The 20,341-nt window shown below is 39.8% G+C and overlaps 2 protein-coding genes across 4 annotated transcripts in view; one reads left to right on the forward strand and one right to left on the reverse strand.

Moving 5' to 3' along the window:
• Positions 1 to 1,506: 1,506 nt before the first annotated feature.
• LOC130145976 (arylacetamide deacetylase-like 4) lies at positions 1,507 to 10,266 on the reverse strand. Its single transcript, XM_056331537.1, has 4 exons — positions 10,096 to 10,266; positions 5,558 to 5,774; positions 3,957 to 4,020; positions 1,507 to 2,278 (listed from the first exon to the last, which is right to left on the reverse strand). The coding sequence occupies exons 1-4, from the start codon at positions 10,264 to 10,266 to the stop codon at positions 1,507 to 1,509; spliced, it is 1,224 nt and encodes a 407-aa protein (XP_056187512.1).
• Positions 10,267 to 18,631: 8,365 nt separating this feature from the next.
• The window catches only part of DHRS3 (dehydrogenase/reductase 3), a 30,327-nt gene continuing 28,617 nt past the window's right edge, over positions 18,632 to 20,341 (forward strand). Inside the window, exons 1-2 of one of the 3 annotated variants that reach the window (XM_056332448.1) lie at positions 18,682 to 18,698; positions 19,380 to 19,619. In XM_056332448.1, the coding sequence (XP_056188423.1) occupies positions 19,425 to 19,619 (195 nt within the window). In that variant the 5' untranslated portion in view covers positions 18,682 to 18,698; positions 19,380 to 19,424. Of the gene's footprint in view, positions 19,620 to 19,647; positions 19,744 to 20,341 lie in introns of those variants that run through there. The other 2 variants (XM_056332447.1, XM_056332449.1) reach the window with 2 other exon arrangements.

Consider the following 20,341-nt stretch of genomic DNA (forward strand, 5'->3'; position numbering starts at 1 on the left):
ATATTGTCCAGCTCTGCATAGCTTTTACAGCAGATACAAACTCTGGTGGCCTAGCTTCAGATACCAACACGTAAGCTGGCAAGCCACCCTTCATCTTGAGACCAGAAACCAAAACAAATCCCCAGTGTCACATCAGGTTGCATAACCAAGGCAAATCCTGAAATCCTCAAACAGTGGAACATCTGGAATTTTGCTGTTTACTCCTGGAAGAATTTCTTTGTCTGTTGTGTCAACAGAGCATGAAGAAACATAATTTCATTTTGCTGAGAGGGACTGTGGAACAAGAATTCACAAGTAACAACATGTTACTCCAGAGATTTGTAACTGCTAACTTGTCACTGTGTTTAATTAATATGGTGACAATGGGAAAAATTTAACCCACCATTTTCTTCCTACTCACAGTTTGGCTGGCAGAGGATGAAGATACGTACTAACCTCTTTCCACACTTGTGTGTACATAGATATTACAAGTGCAAGGTGGTTGCATAACAATGAATAAATATTTTACAATTCCTAGGCATTGCGTGGCCAGCTATTTTGACATGCAATGTCAATTATCTTGGCATCTGTGTTTAGCAAAGGTGGATCTGTCCTAATAAGCAATGTAGCAATTGAGCTCAGATTTTTCTTTTCCTTCATGTTTTTGATATTTGCAGAAATTGTTTTGGCAGCTCACGTGCTGTTTACATACTTTCTCCCTAAATTCCAGGTAAGCAAGTTGATTATTTGTCTAATTACAAAAAGGCAAAAACCAATATGTCTCCGTCTTCCCTGAATACAACCAAATGCTTCTCAGAAAGGAACTTTATAGAATATAGTTTAGAGGACATTCAGTTATATTTGTACAGTTCTCCCTTGCTTCATCTCTGCTGCCAGTCTCAGATATTTATACAGATAGGCATCTCGTACAGCTTACATTTCTGTACCTCCCTTCTGGGTCACCTATTGCCCTTCAAGATCAGATTTGTAAGTACCGCCAATTCCCTCCTTCTGATTTTACAGCCAGGTCCAAAGTGATTGGTTACCTGTACGCATAGTCTGACGATGATTACTACTCATCTCAGAAGTACTGAAAGTCTCTCCAGTCTCCAGAGGCACTGGGGGTTGGCATTTTGTCTGTGCTGTCATGCTGATGTTGCATGTATTATGTGGATATGCATATGCATGTTGCTGATGACTCATGTATTGCATGCTTTAAAATGTTAGGAGGGGTGGATTTGCCATGGTGAGTTTTTATCCTTTGACATAAGAAGAGAATAAAAATTCTTGCAATATAAGAAAAGGACAGCAAAACAAGATGTTTTAATGTTAGTTAATACCTATTAATGTTTTTTTAAAAAAGATGAAAAATACATCATGTTTGCAAGTAATAGCAACTGAAAATCAGAATGCAGCAGACCATGCTAATCTTATTATTTCCCTACTAGATTCTAATGTACAAATAGCTAGTAAATAGTTAATTGAAATACACTCTGCATACCAGTACACTGTATTCAAGAAGACATTTTAATAACCTTTTATAAAGTTTACAGTGTGATTCACAATTTTACTTGATGATGGAAAAGAGAAAATACCATAACCAAAAAATCCCAGTGCACAGTGGAAGCCTTCTTGTATGTGGTGCCAGGTCACTTTTATATTGTTGTCCTCTAAACGCTTCTTGTACAACAACCCATCATCTCTGAGCACATCATGCTCACAGGTAATTATACAAGTATCAGGTAGGCAGCAAACAACAGCATCTTCTGCTAACAGTGGGGAAAATCTTGTCTCAAACAGTTCTTTTGTTTCTTCATGAACTTGAGGTAAAAATGAAGTGGGTAATGGTGGCTTATAGTCTAGTCTAAATACCTCTGGGATAAGATCTGGATTTATCCATTTCCTGTATTTTAAATGTATACTCTCAGGAACATGAGAGCCGGCCAAAATAGCTTCCTTCATAGAGCAATCCTTGTTCAGGTACTTCAGAACGAAATAGACTGCACGTTCCTGGGACAAGAAGGCAATAAAAGCATTTTTCTGGTGAGATGGCAGATTAAAGTTCAGTGCTTGGAGAAGTGGATAGATCAGTACCTGGGCACGTATCTTTGGGATATCTCTTCTATTTGCCAGTTCTTGGCAAACACTAGCAGTAAAAGTGCCCCCTGCACTATCCCCACAAATGATAATCCGATCAGGATCCACCCCATAGTTTTCTGCGGTCTTCAAAAAGTATACAGTAGCAGCGAGACAGTCCAGAGTTTGGGCTGGATACTTATGGTCAGGAGATAAACGATACCTGAAATGTACAAAAGACAGCTATTATTACAAATAACATAGATTTGTAAATTGCTTGAATGTGTTATTTTAAATGCATCTCATATATTTACAAAACCTCACCAAAACCAGTATTGCTGATTTAAAGTTTTGCATGCTGAAGCAAGCCAGAACAGCTTCCCCTCCCATTTCTGTCAAAATACAGAGACCATTAATCATTGGGGTTTATTCCAGCGTAATTTAAGAGCATGAGGGCTGGAGTAGTGCAGTCCAATCACCCACATTATACAAAGCCACACATTTACACAAGTCCTGCTCTGAGTGCACCTGCCTGGGCTGAAAGTTCATACCAGCCAGCAAGTCTGCAATGCTCTCATTTGGCCTGAGCCTGGATGTATGCATGGCTATGGTCAGTCCAGCTTATCCACAAAATCCAACCAAGTTCTGGCTCCTGAGCTTTTTACACTGGGGACAGTGGTTATTGTATTATTATATATTAGTCCAGTATTGTGTATTACTAATACTTTTTAATATAAAAAGAAAATCTAGTAATATATTATAAACCACCACACAGTAAATGTACTGTGGTGACAAAATAGCTTCCTGTAGACAATACTTTTATTTATTTTATTAATTGGAACAAATGAATTACAGAGGAATAATGTTAAAATAACAAACTGTTTATTTCTTAACTAACAACTTACTTTCATATGATGAGAAGAAGGCAGGCATAACAGTCAGATACCCAGTCAAGTTAAAGTGGTATGCTTTGATTCCAATGACATATAAGACTACTTTAAGACTACATTTTTAACAGCCATGTTCTTTCTTCTCTGCATTTGTGGTCTTAGGGCTTTTTGGAGAAGGTTAAGTTTAATAAGGAGAAGATAAATACTACAGAGGTAACAGTGCAGGCATTCTCTCTTAACCTTTCACTGTTTGCTGAGGCACACTGCTTCTGCTTTTCTGTTTTTTCACTATTGTGTGAAATTAATTCAATGGATTCATAAAGTAATTGTTGTAATAACCCAGGAATAAAAGGATATCAGTATCTTATTTCAGAGTTGCTTTAAATGCATCGTGACTTACTCAGACAAGACATGGAATATGCAATTCATTCTCAAAACCAGTTCCTCTGAACTTTGTAAAATTCTTTAACAATGAGTTTTTTAATGGAACAATTTATTGGAAACTGAAGTTTCTTCATACCATCAGTTATTTTCCACAAGCAGAACATCTTAAAAGGAAGCAGTGGTCCATACAGTTTTAAAAAAATGTTGAATTTTAGACTTATTATTTACTCTTTACAATCATCCCCAAAGCCCCCTAACTATTAAAACCTGAAGTTAGGAAAACAGCTTATAGCTATCGAACAGCCTTACTATGAAAGGCAATGATTTTTGTGACAATAACAACATGAAATTAGTAAATCTCTTTGTTCTTCTGAAAACAGCTGGCATACATATTATTTCTGTAACTTTATAAACTTGCATCAGGTATTTCTCATTGTCATTGCGTGGCACGTGCTTGCTCACACATATCAACAACATAGGGGCAGGCAACACTAGAGCTCAGTTTCTTTTCTTATATTCTAAGAAACGTAAGTATAGCATGGGCACTGTTCAGAGGGGTGGGGGAGGTAGCGGGGGAAGCAGCGAACTGTCTAATTCTGGGAGTAATATTGGGTGGAGCTCACTTACCCAACAGACACAACCACTGAATCAGATTTTCTGGCTATGTGCCGGCATATTCTTTCATGACTTCCTGAAGAACAAATGTTAATGTAATTAATATCTTAGAATACTTGAAGCAATATCAACCCTTATTTTGTTATGACATATTACCGTGATTGAATGTGGGCCCCTTGCCTATTTAGTGAGCTACGCAAATTTTCTCTAGGATAAAAATAATCTTGATTTTTGATCATCAGGACACGCTGTAAAATTCATGCAATTAGGGAGATTGTTGACCTGTAAGGAAAATAAGGAATTATGACTATTATGATTAGACAGAGGGAAATGGTTTTAAGCTGAGAGGGGGCAGAATTAGATTGGAAATGAGGAAGACATTTTTTGTGATGGGTGTGGTGAGGCAATAAAACAGGTCACCTAGGACAGGATGCCCTATCGTTGGGAGTGTTCAAAGTCAGGCTGGATGGGGCTTCAAGCAGCCTGGCTGGTGAAAGATGCCCCTGTCCATGGCAGAGGGGTTGGACTAGATGATTTTTAAGATCCCTTCCAGCCCAAAACATTCTGTAATTATAATGCACAATTGCTTAGAGTCGTTGTAATATAATAATGACAGTAATGATAAAATAGCTTGAGATCTTTGTAAAAGCTTATTACATTGTTTTAAGTAACTGTGTCTGAGGCTGACATCATTTTGCTGCTGTGGGAATGCTAATTGTAGTACTACAGTTAAGTCTAAATAAATTGTGTATTTGAAACAGAGATTTGACTATTTTCTGAAGAATGAAGGGTGCAGCTGGTATGCTCCCTGCAAAATCAGTGTATTTCTGTGTGGCTAACGTAGGCAGAAATCTAAGGCATCCAAATTGTGTTACAGTAAATTGTCTGATTATATAATTATATAATTTTTCTGTGGGAAGCTTATAGGCAAAAATATGCCTCTTTTAATGTATATAAAGATATGTTGAATTTTCCTTCAACCTTACGTCTGAATTTGGTACATTTAGAATATTTGGTTTACAGGTATTTGCTCAATGATGTGTTCTTTCAGTTACAGAATTCTAGTGCCATTTAATATGTGTGCATGTCTACTGCCTTTAGAAACAGTATCTTTTAGAACTTTTTAGATTATGTTTGAAATTATCTGCTGTCTCTTAATAAACTGAATGGAAAATGGAAAAAAAAGACAACATAACTAATGCATCAGGGACACACGTTTTAATGTGGCTGCTATAGGCCACTTGAATTGCAGAGAACACTGTTTGTGGAAGTCCCAGTAAACATGCTGCAGTTAGAGGTCAAAGGGAGGAATGCAGGTGTTAATAACTTCTGTAAGGTTTACAGACAAAAAAAGAATTTTTTTCTTTAGCAGCACCACTTACTGTAAGAAATATACATGCTGTATCCTAAACAGAGTGCTATATCCTATTAAAAAAATAATTTAGATACTAAATAAGGGCAGATTAAGAGTTTAAAAAGGAAAAATACACATTAAGTGCTTTCTATCTCAATCTCTCAAACTAAGCTTCAGTCATTTCTTAGGTTCAGGAGAGTTTTAAAAAATACATAGTTAACAATCCTAAATAATCATATTTTGTCTTTCAGTTCCTTACTGATGCTTCCAAATATCCCACATCCTCCATGGAAGACGAGGACGCCTCTCCGTTTGTTTGCAGATGGTACCCTTGGCAGGTAAATCCTCACTGGCACCTCATCAAAATGCAGATCCTTTATGAAGAGCTTTGAATCCCTGCTTGCCGGCAGTCCATCAGCAATCAACCTTAGAAGTGTGTGCTCCTCAGTGATACCCAGACTTTCTAAGTTCTTTGCCTAGATAGATGTAATAGGAAAAATAAGAAATTAGTATAGGGAATTCTAGTCTTCCCACTCTGTAAGTGCCACAAGCTACCTTTTTCTATACTATATTTAGGATAATTCTGTTATTTATTTGCTGCTTTTTAGGATTACCACAAATAACTCTAGCAGCTTTGTGATTTCAGTTATGAAGGTGAAAATGTACATCTTCATGATTTGAGATACCATTATTTTTAGAAGAATGTTGTAATACCTGTTCCATGAAATGTGTTATATAAATACCTTCTAATTTGCCTGATCTGGATTTACCACAAGTAACAGCAGGCATTTGCTTAGGCATGGAAGTTAGGAGTCATGAAGCCTGAGGCTCCTTTTCTGATCGGTGAAGAGAAAGAGGCATTTCTTGAGGACGGTTCCGATTTCAGGTGTGTTAAATCATGCTCTGGAGATGTCTGTTCATCTCCATTGATTATGAAGGGAAGCTGTGTACTTCAGATGCCTCAATTAAAGTATTTAAGGTTAAGTGAGATGAAAATGTCCCTAGCATGACAGCATTTAGCATACTGGGAGGAGATTCAGACTGGTTTGCGTGCAAAATTGGGTGACTTACTGGTCATGTCCATGCCACAGACTCAGTGAGAACAAGATTTAAGAAAATAATTTTGCCTGTAATCAATAATGAAGGGCTGCTGGCCTAAATGAAGAACAGATGAAAATGGTTCTGAATCTTATCTCCTCCATCAGCAAAACTGTTGCCTTGATCAAGATCTCACAGGTAGTCGTGAAATGGCTCTGCAGTCAGTCTCTTACATCTAATCAGGGAGAGCAAATATTCTGAAGACAGGGGAGGTTTGTTAAATATGTGAAAACATTTTCTTACCCAAAGCCAGTCAACTGCTGATAATTAAGATAGCCTGAAGATCACACATCAATCCTCCTTTATTTTGAACACGTAACAGATGCACTTCCTGCTAGGACAATGTTTCCCTTCCCATTAAATGGTGACTTAGTTGGCCTTACGGACTATTATCATTCATTCTTCTGGAGTTACGATAATCATCACAAGCAATTTGCAAATTGTGTTGCTCTCTTCTAAGCAACAGAAGTCTCTGTATACTGCTGTGTCAATGCCTCACAAACTAAAGGCTAGCTATGCTTTTGCAAATTGTTCTTTCCAGCCTTGTGTATTTGGCCTTTTAGATCTGCTCTGTCACAGAGACCATTCAGTTATTTACCTTACATGGTAATTTTGCTGTGAAAGAACACCAGAGTATGACAGAGGGGCAGAACTTTCTTAGGTGCACTGTCCCAGCTATCACGTATGGGTGAAGGCAGATCTCATGGAGTTCAAGTGTGCTGCAACACCCAGTTTCTCACCAAGGCCTTTTTCAAACAGCACAGATTCTTTCTTCCTAATAATCTGCTGCCATAAACAAGTTGGGTGAGGAGTAAGAGAAGAAACCACCATGAGCCATGGAAGAGAAAGTAATTTAGAAAAAAAGACAGGAACCCAGAGATTATCTGGAGTTTTTTCATAACACTCTATGCAACAACTTCCAGCAGTGCTTGGGTATTTTAAGTCCCAGTTCCCAGAGATAAATGGATAGATACAGTTCTGGCCTTACATTGGAAAACGCACATTTTTAGGTATCATGGCAAAGGGAAAAATTAATATAAGAGCCAGGGCAATCATAGCAAAAACCAAAGGGTCAATATAACCTTCCAAATGCAGCAATTTTCAAAAACTCTCATGACTCTTAAGTCAACCTTTTTGTCAGAGTTACAACTTTAGAATGGTTGAAGTTGGCAGAATTGCCATTTAGTCTCATCTGTACTTGCCAACATCCCTGAATTTTTACAGAGATTTCAAATGAGAGTAGTATATATGATAAACTTGGCATCAGAGCATTCTATCTAAATACTGTCTTTCCTTTCCTTATATTAGGAGTTCCTGACAACTTCAGTTTCAGGGAAAACACTGTCATGAAGGGGAGTGGGGAATTTGGTATGTATTCTGTTGAAAAGCTTCTTGATCAATAATTACAAAATACTTCAGAACCAATAAGAATACATTGAAAAAATAAAAGGTGTGACCATTTTCCTAGACAGATGTGATCAGTGTTACTGTGTGAAACATACTGTATAAGCCAGGTTCTAAAATGTGTATATGTGTAAGAGAAAGAGGACCCAGATCAGCATGTCGGCATACCTTTTCTTGCAAAATAGGGTCTTTGAAAAGCTATTTGCTGGAGCACCTGAATTCTGACTTTTTATGTGGATGATCATACGGGGACCAGATTTTTACTTCAAAAATAATTATGAAATCACATACCAGCTAGCAAAAAAATACTCAATTTGAGCTTCATGGACTTTAACACTACATTAGACAGTCTTTCTGTCAGTCACTTTGAAGCATTACACTTTGCCAGCCAAAATAATTATCATCAAAGCTTTATATCACAGTGCAGTATGTACAGTTAGTCTAAATGCAGATCTGTATGAATAGATTAAAACAAAAGCTAGGATGTGAGATAGGAGGCTTTCTCTCATCTCTTCCGTTAGAGACTGTCACTGATTTCTTTATGACAGAGTATGTGGATAGGTGCAGCAGGAGCATCGTATGCATGACACCTATGCTGTGGGAACTACACATTTAACCATTGATGCAGGATTTTTAAGTCATCTCGCAAGTAAGGTGGAAGAAAAGAGGAAAAGACTGCCCTGTATTGCAGAAAAAAGAGGTCTTTACTGCAACATACAGTACAGACACGTTGCTGGCACAAGAACAGCAGCATTCATCAGAATAAGCAGGATACATTCATTGCACATGGGCAATACACAAAGCATTGTGAACTTTGTAAGAAACCTGTGAAGTGCTCACTATGAGGGCTGCTTCTGTGAGTAAAAACATAAACCTAGAAATTCACCAAAAGTACCAGCAGATGTCTAAAGGTTTTGGAAAAAAAATTAGGTAATGAATGGATTCAATGCATAGCAAATGGTGAAATGCATCTTTAAAACTATTTAGAAAAAGGAAGGTGAAATTTCTGGAACATATTATCAATGAAGATAAAATATGTACTATGCCATAACAGCCATTTAGAAGCTGTAAAAGCAGATAAAAATAATGATTTGAAAGAATCTTTTCATCCAACCAAGTATAGAAACATAGAGAGCTTAATAATATACAGTCATATTATTATATTATGGGCATATTATGGTATTAACTTTGTATATAGCTTAACGTGAAATGTGAGATGCATAAGGAGAGCAGACTCTTCTTTCATGCCAGACAATGCAGAAAGGTACATGGGGCCGTGGCCATTTGAGACCCAGGGACAATTACTGGATTTGGTGAATGCTGCTATGTAAGTTCAAGCAACCCATATAAGGCTTTAATAGCTTAGAGTGCCCCAAATACCTTTCAGGACATGAGCCCTAGTTACTGTGTTCATTAGGTATAAGTAGGGGATTAGAGAATACCTTTACTTCAGATGAGCTCTGTACAAATGTTAATGAAACCACTCTGAAATTTTCCTGCAGGCTTTCTTTTAATGTGTTATGTGCCAGACGTGACAGGGCTTAGCCTGCTTTTATGTGCTCCTGTGTTGCCTTCTTTGAAATCTTTTGGGGCAAAAGCTGTTTCTCTCTCAGATGGCAAAGCACACAGCACAGTGCATGTGGCTTACAAGTACTTAAATAATAAGTGGTAAGAGATCTAGCTGAACCTGCTTTGGCCAGGAGGTTAGATCAGATGACCTCCGGAGGTACCTTTCAACCTACATGATAATAAGTGGTAAGAGGTCTAGCTGAACCTGCTTTGGCTAGGAGGTTAGATCAGATGACCTCCGGAGGTACCTTTCAACCTACATGATTCTATGATATTTAGCTAAGTTTCAGTAATTCAGTCACTGCAGGAATAAGAACAGAATCACAAGTAAGAAAATTACTGCAGATAGTTAAAAATTTAGGAAATCACCTTAAATATATCAAAATGTATTGAGATACAGGAGATTTGGTTATTATTATTCATATAAACGATCTCCACAGCCCTCCTGTCATCCACAGGACCGATCATTTCATTACAGAAGGCTATCAAATTACAACAGAGGCATAAGAATGGTTATCTCAGTATTTAAGAGAACTCACCTCATACTGGCTACTTTTATATACATTAATAGAATCCCAAATCAAACTTTGGCCTTTATCTTTGAATCTGTGTTACTCTGTGGTTCTCATTACACATAACTGCAATATTTAGATGCATATCTTCATAGTTCTACTGAAGTTTTTCCTTTCCTGAAAATCATAATATCACAGAGCATGATAAACTTACCAGAATTCCTATCAGAATATACATGAAGTGATATAAGCGAAGCTTTGCTGGCTGGTCAACATCAGGAGGAATCTCTACCTTGAAGGAATTACGGTAAGTTGCAATTAAAACCAGTAATACGAAAGCAACTAGAATTCCCGCTGTTAAAGCCAGAGCATGAAATGATTCCATTTTTCTTTGGTGGGAATCATTTATTAGAGAACTGCTTGATACAAGTCTGTCAATATTTATATCCTCCAGACTGACTCCACAGAGAACTAATTTGAATACCAAAATTCCTCCACCCTTCTCCTACAGATGGTAAGGCTGCCAGCTGGTAGAAGCACACAAACATCCGGCTATTATGACTTCATTTAGCATGGTCAAAGTTAATACGTAGAGGAGTCATATCCAGGAAATGTCACTATTTTGTATGTCCCAAGATTGCAAATGAACTTTATTTTTCATCTGGTTTAATTATATTCCACTTTACAGGCCTGAAAAGCTATGTGTGATTATTTGCAAGTGTGCTAGTTAGTGTAATGAAAGATACTTAAGAACAACCCATGGGTGACTAGCCATGCTGAGCTCCATTCTCCATGTTCAGGAACTGCAATGGTTCTGCTCTTGGAACAAGTCTGAAGTATGAGTCTCAGACTTTTTGCTTAGTGCTGATCTTTTTTTTTCCCGTGCTGTATTGCTGAGGCAGAATGGTTAGAACAGACATTCTGAAGGACATCTAAAGGCATCCTGCTTTCAGAGATCCATCCAGAGCTCTCAGTTATTTGGAGGCTCCCTACCTGAGTGTGCAGTAAAGGTCTCTGGGCTCACCAATGATAGCCAGTGATATCAGAGGGAAACTTCCTCTTGACTTGGAGAACTTTGGCCCTAACCCTCTATTCTGAATCATTCAAAAGAAAAGATTTTGATGTCTTTACAACTTCATAGTTTGCTATTTTTTGCCAAGACAACTCCATGTTATCCTTTGTTGTAATTCAGTGATTAGACCATATGGCTAGCCAAATGTTTGTACCGATAGAAGTGATAATAGTGAAGGAAAGAGTGACTAGGAGCAATTCCATATATTTCTGTCCACCGTGTGACTGGACAAAACTTGTTTGGGTAAAAGTAAGGAGCGAACAAACATCAGCTTAGTTTGATGTAAGCAGTGCAACCTATGCTTATCGCCTGAACACTCTGAACTGTTTCTTTATCCCCACTAATCTCCTGGGTGCTCCATTTAAAAACCCTTATAAAAGCTTGTAATTGTGGTCATAGAAGAGAAATACCTCTTTTTATGAGCCATAACATTCTGCCTTTGGCTAACAAACCTGTAGTGGTTTCCTTCAGAAAGTGGCATCTTGGCTAAGAAAAGGTGAGTCCTGTCTAGCTTTTCTTATACCCTTAAAAGAAGCAGATGAAATATGTCTGCTTAGAAAAATCCCATTTATGCAAAATATGCATTACAGGAAAGGGCAAGAAACTTTAATGTGAATTAGTCAATAGGGTAAATGAATAAGAGTATATAACATGAATCATAAGAGATAAAGTACCAGATATAAGTGACCAGAGTGGATTCTTAAGAGGATAGGTCTAATCGTTTACTTCAGTGGAAGTCAGCAAGTACAACTGATTGAATTATGTGGTTTAATATTCAAATAAATAAGTAAAAAGGTATTGAGGGTAAGAAATCCATGAAATCCAAATTATAACATGGAACTCTCAGCTTAACGCAGCAGGCCTGGAGCTTGTGATCATACTGAACATCTTCCCAATACTGACCCAAATTATTTGACTAAGCTGGGGAATAACTGATCCCTTCCACCACTGTGAGGTATGGGATGCTTAACTGAGCCCTTCCCAACTTCTTACTTCATCCAGACCTGTGGGGGTGCACTAACTGGAATGATTAAAAAAAAAAGAACATAAAGCAAAATTTAAGGCTGTTTTTATATTCTGAGAAGTAATATCTAGGTTGGGGTTTAATGAGTTTTACTAATCCATCCTAAAATTAATAGGTTTTAAGTTTTGAATGTCCCCATATGCTTTTAAATATGACAAGTGAAAGTTCAAAGACATTTCTTCCTTATTAATTTTTAATTCTCCTTGTGATGGATTAAACACCCCACTGGTATTATCATCTGAGGAAATTATGGAATATCCAGATTTCCCCTCATAAAAGCTGGATGTCAAAATACCAATTGCCAAGTCACTTAGGCATTCCCAGTGTGCATGTTTTTTCCCCCTTGATATCAAGACTTTCAGGCCAGCATCCAAGCATGTAATGAGAGATTGGAGGGGAGGTAGGAGTCCTGTGAAGAGAGGTTCTTGGATTTTGGGGTTGGTTGGTTGGTATAAGGGATTTTTTTTTTTAACCAGGTAGTGTTGGACAAAGTTTACCTGGAGGGCAGGGATGAGCGTTCTGAAAAAGCATCTCTGTTACTTATTTTACAAGTCAGCTTCTAGGAAACATCTGGATTTATGCATGTTACTCTTGTAACAGATCTTTCTTCCTCCAGAGAATCAGCTGATTCTCACTGCCCTGTGCCATTGTGCCTATACAGTAACTTTTAAGAAGACAGCAGTTCCCTTACATGAGTTAAAGGATCAGTTGGCCTTTGGAAGCCCTGTGTTGTTTACCCCATGGATCATTTGCTCTAGTGTCCTCCTCCAGAACTGCTCTTCCCTTAAAAAGATTAGTGTTAATAATTTGTAGGACTAATGGCAATGATTCAGCAAGAATGAGCAAACTGACTTTCTGGTAACAGTGGGTATAGGTCTAGAAATATCCAGATAAATTATTAAAACTCCAAACTTTATGCTTGCTCAGACCGTCATCAAAAATGCTGTGGGTTCTGTCTGAACGAAGACCTGGGATCCCTCTGTGCCTTCTCTTAGCTCAGGGGAATCTTCCCAGAGATCTTATTTTCCCATCATCAGTTTATAACATGATCGTATTCTTCCACATCAGTTCATACACCTAAAGCTGATCCATCCTAGCCTTCCAACCAAAAAGGTTTGCCTTTGACAACAGCATTCTCTTCCTAACATTCCTCCTCTTTTTGGCTTCCTTTCTGGAATTGTCAGGTTTGAAGAAGCTTATGACAGAGGCCTTGAATTATTTCACCTCTGTATGTACTAGTGAACCATTAGCTCTGAGAAGAAATTATAGCTGCATATAATGAATTTTTTTAAAAGATACTGTTAGAAAGGATTCAGGGAATGTTTTATCTAGAATTTTTTTCCTAAGCTAGTTTACAAGTTTCTGGTGGAAACTTACTATAGGCATTAGCCTACTGTTCTGGTTTTGTCAAAATCTGTGTCACACCTGTTCAGTAGGATTTCAGTTCAGACTCTTGAAACAATAAGCTTCTCTAATTTTGAGGCCCTTATGGACTTAATTCTTCTGCCTCCCTAGGTCCTTGTGTGTCTTACAAGTTTTGTCAGGACTGAGGAATTAGTCAGAAGGAATGGTGAATATTGTTTGGCCTAAAAGTGAGGTAAATGTACTAAAGAGAACATGAGATGAGTCAATTGATTTAACAAAATATAATCACTCCATTCCTGTTTACATGTGGTATTTTTTTTACTCTTCTCTCTTCCAGTATGAAGAAGCAGACTAACAGTTTGTGGCAGATTTGGCTTCTAATTAAAGATAGGTGAGAAAAAAGAAGGGCAGTTAGTACAAATGACAAAATCTAACTAATGTACTAAAATGACTAAGCAACTGAAAGAAATACCACATGCTTGTTGTATCCCTTTGTCTGAATTCCAGATAGCACCTACATGCACTTGAAAACACTGTACTTCTGCTTATAAAGACAACTATTTTTACACATATTGAACTAGAAAGAGATGTTTGTTATATCTTTATTCATTATACTGATTTGTTGTGAGACAGACCCTGGGAAAGCAATTAAGACATCCAAATGTAGCTTTTTACACAAGGCTGGACGCAGACTGTTTTCTGTCAAGGCTGAACGTTAAACAAAAACCTGGTCCCTTTGAGCTTAGTCCATGGCAAAACTCCACTTACAAGGCAACAGTATCAGACTCTTAATACTTAATAGCATGTAGAAGGACAGTGTGAAATCATAGAACCACTGGGACACATTTCAAATGGAAAATGTGAACTCAAGGGAAGAATGAAATCAAGAAGCACAAAATTGTAGCTCTTGATTTATCCAAATCTGACAGCAGTACTTCATCTAACAAAAAACAGATCAGTTGGCAAAGGATTTTCCTTTTCTAAATGGGGTTTAGTTTTAATCTGTGATCGTGATAGATTGTCCATGGTCAAGAACCCTGCACTGATGTAAAAAACTGATAGTACTTGACACCCTAGTAACACAGACTTTCTATTGTGTAACAATGCTGTTATGTGTTCCCAATTTTTTTCACATCTGCTTACCAATGTACTGTATATATTGGGGTGGGTGGGTTTTAAGCTGAAAACACAGAACTGTTAGCCCAAATGGCTTTCAAACATGCCTTGAGTATGCTTTTAATTTCCAGCTCCACTTCCTTTTAAAAGTTCTTAAAATTTAGCAACTTCATTTGCATGAACAGACTTCCAGGTTTGCTAGGAACTTAGCTGCAAAGGCTCTGTGAACAAGTTTAGAGTTCTGCCAATATGTATAGAAGCTACATGAAGATCTAAGCATATTCAGGCACAATACCCGAGCCTTTTCATAGATCCATGTAACATTGTTCTCCAAAAATGGACCTTTGTTATGCAAGTGATGTGTATAGAGTAAATCGACTTGCTTTGGGGGTAAATGCTGCTTTTTCGTTGCTGTTTTTTTCTTTGAGACGGGGCAAGTAAGAAAAAGTAGTTTTCTATGGCTCTCATTGTGAGTATGAGTAAACATACATGAACTACAATCCAAAAGCTGGGTTTCAATTACTATAGGCCTTCCTAACCTACCTTTACATTAGCTAGCCTAAATATGAACAACAGGTTTAGTTTTAAGCTGGACTATTACAGTTAGGCACCACTGTGGTTAAATATTTAGAAAGCTAAACACATCTTTTTATGGTCCCAGGAGCAACTCAGTCAGGGATGATCTACGTTTAAATCTATTAATTCAGAATAGATTTGTAAAACTGTATTAAAGCTGTCTTACTTTACACTTCTGTTAAGAAGTACAAACCCAGAAATTTAAAGCAGAGGCCAAAATGGAGCAAGTTACCAGTAAGATGTATTACATGACTACCTTCTTGCTCCTGTTAAAATGTAAAGTGCCATGAAAATGGCTTAAACCAAGTTTTTTTGCAATTTATACTTTGTCGTGAGTATCAACATAGGAAACAAATATTTCAGTACAGTGCAGTTATCCAAAATGCAACAATAATTCTGTAACTATGTGATAGCATTAGCAACAGATGCAATTTTACAAAATTAACAGGCCTGCTTGTTGAATGCTCCAGTATGCTGATTAAGGACTTCTGAGGAGAAACATGGAAAGGATTCACTTTGGGACTTTAAACTTTCGATTAGGAACAGCTGCTGTGGTGTAACAGATCCTTGCTACCATCAACAAAGGTATGTACTAAGCGTATGTTTGCACCTATAGACATTTACTGAAAGCAGTTTGGATAATCAAGCCTTGAAGGTATGGTTTAGGGGGTTAGGTATATTTTAGGGGGTTTCACTAACAGAGATGAACTTTTTGAACAAAAGCGCATGTTGGCTTTGTAAAGGTGACAGTTTGGGAAAAGACCTCTTGCCAAAAAAGAGCACAATGGTTGCTATACAACAGTCAGATGAAACCCCAGAATGCTACTTTTTTGCCATTTTTCAGAGTGGGACTGCAATTAAAAGGGACAAACCTCAGCTGTTCTCAGCGTTCTATATAGTATGTGTAGAATGTAGAGCTACTTTCTGGTTGAATTAGGTGAATTTTAAAATAACTTGCATGTATTTTTCACACTATTACAGGCAAGATGCAGTAACTTCTGTTTTACTGTAAATCTGCTTTTGGTTCTTGCTTTTGTACATTTGTACAGTATAGTAACTACCAGTTTTCACTGCTTCAAGGTAAATCTAAAGTGAAGTGGTAAGGAAGTACAATAGTTCATAATTTCATTAAACTTGAAGAGCAGGTCAGGAAGATTTTAAATATTCAGAACTGTCTTTCTACCCCCAGACCAAATTTGGTAGCAACTTTGCACATAGAACAATAAGCTGAAATCATCATGAATGAAAAAAAAAAACCAATTCCAATACATTTTAGAGTATTATTCAAGCTGGCAACAGATACATGAAATCACCATTCACAAGATTATTCCATTCCCCCTGTTTTCAAAGGACCTGCAAATGTTTTGAATTAATAATTAATTTTGGATTTAATCTGGACAGGTTAACTGTGTAATATTGCTGACTTTTCTGTTTTAAGTGTGTCTGTGGTGATGTATGCATAAAAGAAACTGAACTCAGGAATCAAAAAATGAAATTTATTTTGATGAACTTCATATCCTTTCATTTTTAACACTGCTCCTTATTTCCATACCAGAAAGTTGTTATATTTGTTACCAGTCCAGACACTGAGTCATTCTTGTTTAAACCAGACACTAGTCTCTCTGTGTAATTTCTCTCTCCCCTTCAGTTTTTGGACTGAGAGGAAAATTGTAATGCCAGGTGCCTCCCCTAGCTCCATTTCTAAAGGTATTACTGTAAAAACACACAGAGGTGCTAAATGCTGCCAAGCAGCAATGGAAATTCTCTGAGCTCTGATTACTTCAGACACAGTTAAGTTAGGGAATACCACCTGATTCTGACAATATGTACAGGCTCTCAGTTTCCAATTAGAATGCTTCATCTTCTTCTCTCCAAAAGCCTCTCTCCTGACACTTTGTGATAATGCAGTGATAGTCATGTGGCTTACTTCATATGAGGTAATTTGACATTTAAAGGTAAGAACTCTGCAAGTTTATCTCTCAATTTTATTTCCTTTTGTTCTGAAAACTTGTGTGGAACTTTGTAACAGAGCTGAAATGCAAGGATTTAGAAACTGGTTTGTGTTTTAAAAAAAACCCTATGTGTGACATAGGTTTTAAATGTGAGTGGCACCAGAACCTAGTTTACTCTTCTTTTTGCAAACAAATAACCCCTGAACATTCTTGCCATGTTACCATATGGCCACTTTGAACAACACCTGTTTTCAAAAATACCCGTTTGATTCCAAAGCATGAAACTGAGCTTATTTTCAAAGGGGTTCAGCTTCCTATCTCACTTCTGTTAGTTGTGTGATATAACTTGGCTACCTATGTATACATGCTTAGACTCACACACTTCCATTGCAGCGGTGCTTTAGTAACTATAGATGGAAAGAAATTGGAGACTCTTTCAAATTTGTCATTTTTCAGTAATTCTAGGTTTTACCACTAGATGGCTTCCCAGGATAGTGGATATAGCTCCAGACCTCCTGTTAACATGTGGGATTGGCTTAATTTTGGGACATTCTTAATCATATATATAGTCTTAAAAACAAGGTTCTTTCCAGCTCAACTGTGAGGACATCAGTGTGAGGTTTGACATTCTTGAGCATCTTTGGATGTTCCCAGGACTTTGTCGATTAGGTTATTTCTGATGGCTGCCACAACTCTAACTGTGCGTGAACTGCTCTCAGTTCACATGTGCATGTAGATCTTCCTCAGAAATACTTAATCAGTACAGCTGGAAACATAACGTACCTGCCTAATGCTTAACAGTGCAAACCGCCAAAAGCTGGGGACCTAGTTGCAATACACTTTGCCCTTTCTCCTGTTACAACACAGTTTAAAGTGCTATGGAGACCTTCTTGTGTTGCAACTATGCCCTCGCAACTGCACAAAAAGTCTTGGAAAAGGGGAGAAAAGAAACCACCCTTTGTTGTGAGCAAGCGAGGCTCCCTCCTGCATGCAGAGCCTGCCTTTTTTACTGCCCCACTGCTGAACGACCAGCTTTCAGCAATGCAGGCATCTTCCGGCTCGGGGAACCCACGAGTTGTCACGTTGTCCATAAAAACACGGCTCCGACGGTAGGGACGTCGCTCGCCATCAGCCGAGGCGACCTGGGGCTGCCAGAAGCGTTCCCCGTCCGCAGCAGCTGATCTCGGGCGAGCAGTTCGCTGCCAGAGCCCGGTAAGGCAGGGACGGTTCCCCCGGCCTGCGCCTTCGCCCTGCCCGTTGCTGGGAGCGCTGCCTCCCGGGCGGGGGGCGCCGCAGCCCCTTCCCCCGGCGCCGGGCGGGGGCTGCAGACGGCTCGGCCGCTCCAGCGCAGGGCCGCAGGCAGCCCCAGCGCCCCCCGGCCCCAGCGCAGCGCCGCAGGCAGCGCCCCCCGGCCCCAGCGCAGAGCCCCCCGGCCCGCAGGCAGCCCCAGCGCCCCCCGGCCCGCAGGCTGCGGCTCGGCAGCGCTGCACGCCTCAGCCTGCCTGCATGTGCGAGCTGGTGTGCGGTGGCTCCCGGATAGCGCTGGGGGAGGGGAGAGCAAAGCCAGCCACTCACAGAAACAGTAGTGAAATCTCCCCAACACTTTAACTGTCAATCAGGCTTAATGGGGTATAAAAACTCCCCAGCGCCGCGGCTGTGATAGGCAGAGAGCGCAATAGGGAGAAATGAGTAAGAGCCAGAGCTGAAATAGTGTACGGCATAATTCCTGCTCTGTGATCACAGATACTCCGAGTGAAAAAAAACAGGAGAGGGGGCAGAGAGAGGCGGTGATCAGCTCAACCTTTGCAACCGGCTCAGGACAAGACGTCTATAGATTTTTATAGATATTAAAACAAAAACAACAACCTTGCCCTGAATAGAGCCTTTCTTAAAAAGAAGGTCCTGGCAATTCTGTCTTATTTAAGCAATTTCCTGAGTCTAAGAATAGAAATGAGCTGCCTGGAAGGCACTGCAGGCTGAAATTTGGAGACATAGGCTGCTTTATTTTATTTTTCCAAATATAAAAGCCTTCCATGTGGATACTGGATTTTTATGTCGGTCTCTGAGGCGGAGGGATGTATGGTTACTTTTAATTTTACTTTTTTTTTTCTCTCTCTCTCTTGTAATTTTAAAAAACTGTCTTCCAGTAAAAAGCAAGGAAACCGTTTTACCTGCATGTGACAATCCCAGAGGACACAGATCAAGAAACTGGAGTGACTTGGTCTTCTGCACTACTTTACTCCTACCCCTATTTTTTTAGGGGGAGAGAAGGATTTTTCCAGCCTGAGAATCTTTTGCCCCCAAGTTTTGGAAGGGGCTTGAAGACTTGTCCCCCATCTGGGGGTGCATGAAGGGTATTGATTTTCTTTCTCTGTTAACTTGGTTTTGTGAAGGGTTGGAAGAAGATTTTGTCTTCCTGACGTGCCTGGAACAAGAGGATGATTTGGAAGTGGCTGGGCGCTTTGCTGCTTTTCCCAGTGCAGATGGTTTATTTGGTGGTGAAGGCTGCCGTGTGCATGGTGCTGCCGCCCAAGCTCCGCGACCTGTCCGGGGAGAGCGTGCTCATCACTGGAGGGGGCAGAGGCATTGGCCGCCATCTGGCCAGGGAGTTTGCTAAACGAGGAGCCAGAAAGGTGAGCATCAGCACGGAGGGGGAACGGGGGAGGAAGCTCCCACCTGCTGCTCTACGGGGGAGTCCTCCGACTCGGAGACTTAAAAGCCTTTTCCCTCGCCTACAGGTGGGATTGCTTTGAAAAGGTGAGAGGGGAGGAGGGGCGCTGATTTTGCAAAACCCTGGTGCGCCGAGCCATAACGCTGACTTAGGTTTCAGAAGTTGCCCACTCCTCCTTCCCGGCGTCCTGTCTCTCCCCATCTCCTCTGAGGAAATGTGACAGTGAGCAAGGGGGCCCCTCCCGAATGCTCTCTGCTGACAAAGGAGAGGGTCTGCTCCAGCCTGGGTTTCCTGTGGCAGGGACGGGGGGGCTGTGTGACTCCCACCCGTGCGGCCAGTGCTCGCTTGCGTTCCTGTGTGCTGGGCTGCTTCTGGCAGTCCTGCTTGCTGGGACCGTGCGCAGGCAGAGGGGGCAGCTGACCGCCGGCTCCAGCCGCCCGGGCTGAGCACATCTCGAGCTCTCCGGCACAGTCAGACTGCCACAGCCATGGTGCCACCCCGCCGAGGGGGGCTTGGCTCGGGAGGGGGCAAATGGTGCGTGGGGACGGCTCTGGCTCTCCAGAAAGGGGGGAGAAGGGTTCGGTTTCACCCCGACGGTCTTCCATTCACAAAATTAATTTCTTGTGCTTTCTAAAGTCCCTTGTGTTTTACTTTTGGCCAGCCCAGAGCTGTTCAAAGGTAAGA

This window comes from Falco biarmicus, chromosome 3 (assembly GCF_023638135.1).
Source record: "Falco biarmicus isolate bFalBia1 chromosome 3, bFalBia1.pri, whole genome shotgun sequence".
NCBI classification, from domain to species: Eukaryota; Metazoa; Chordata; class Aves; order Falconiformes; family Falconidae; genus Falco; species Falco biarmicus.

Excerpts from the sequence above, each read along its gene's own strand:
- LOC130145976 (XM_056331537.1), bottom strand. The coding sequence starts at position 10,266 with ATGGAATCATTTCATGCTCTGGCTTTAACAGCGGGAATTCTAGTTGCT. Across the intron at positions 4,021-5,557 it reads TGGGATATTTGGAAGCATCA|GAAGTCATGAAAGAATATGC; the intron begins GTAAGGAACTGA and ends TTTGTTCTTCAG. Across the intron at positions 2,279-3,956 it reads TCAGTGGTTGTGTCTGTTGG|GTATCGTTTATCTCCTGACC; the intron begins GTAAGTGAGCTC and ends TGTACATTTCAG.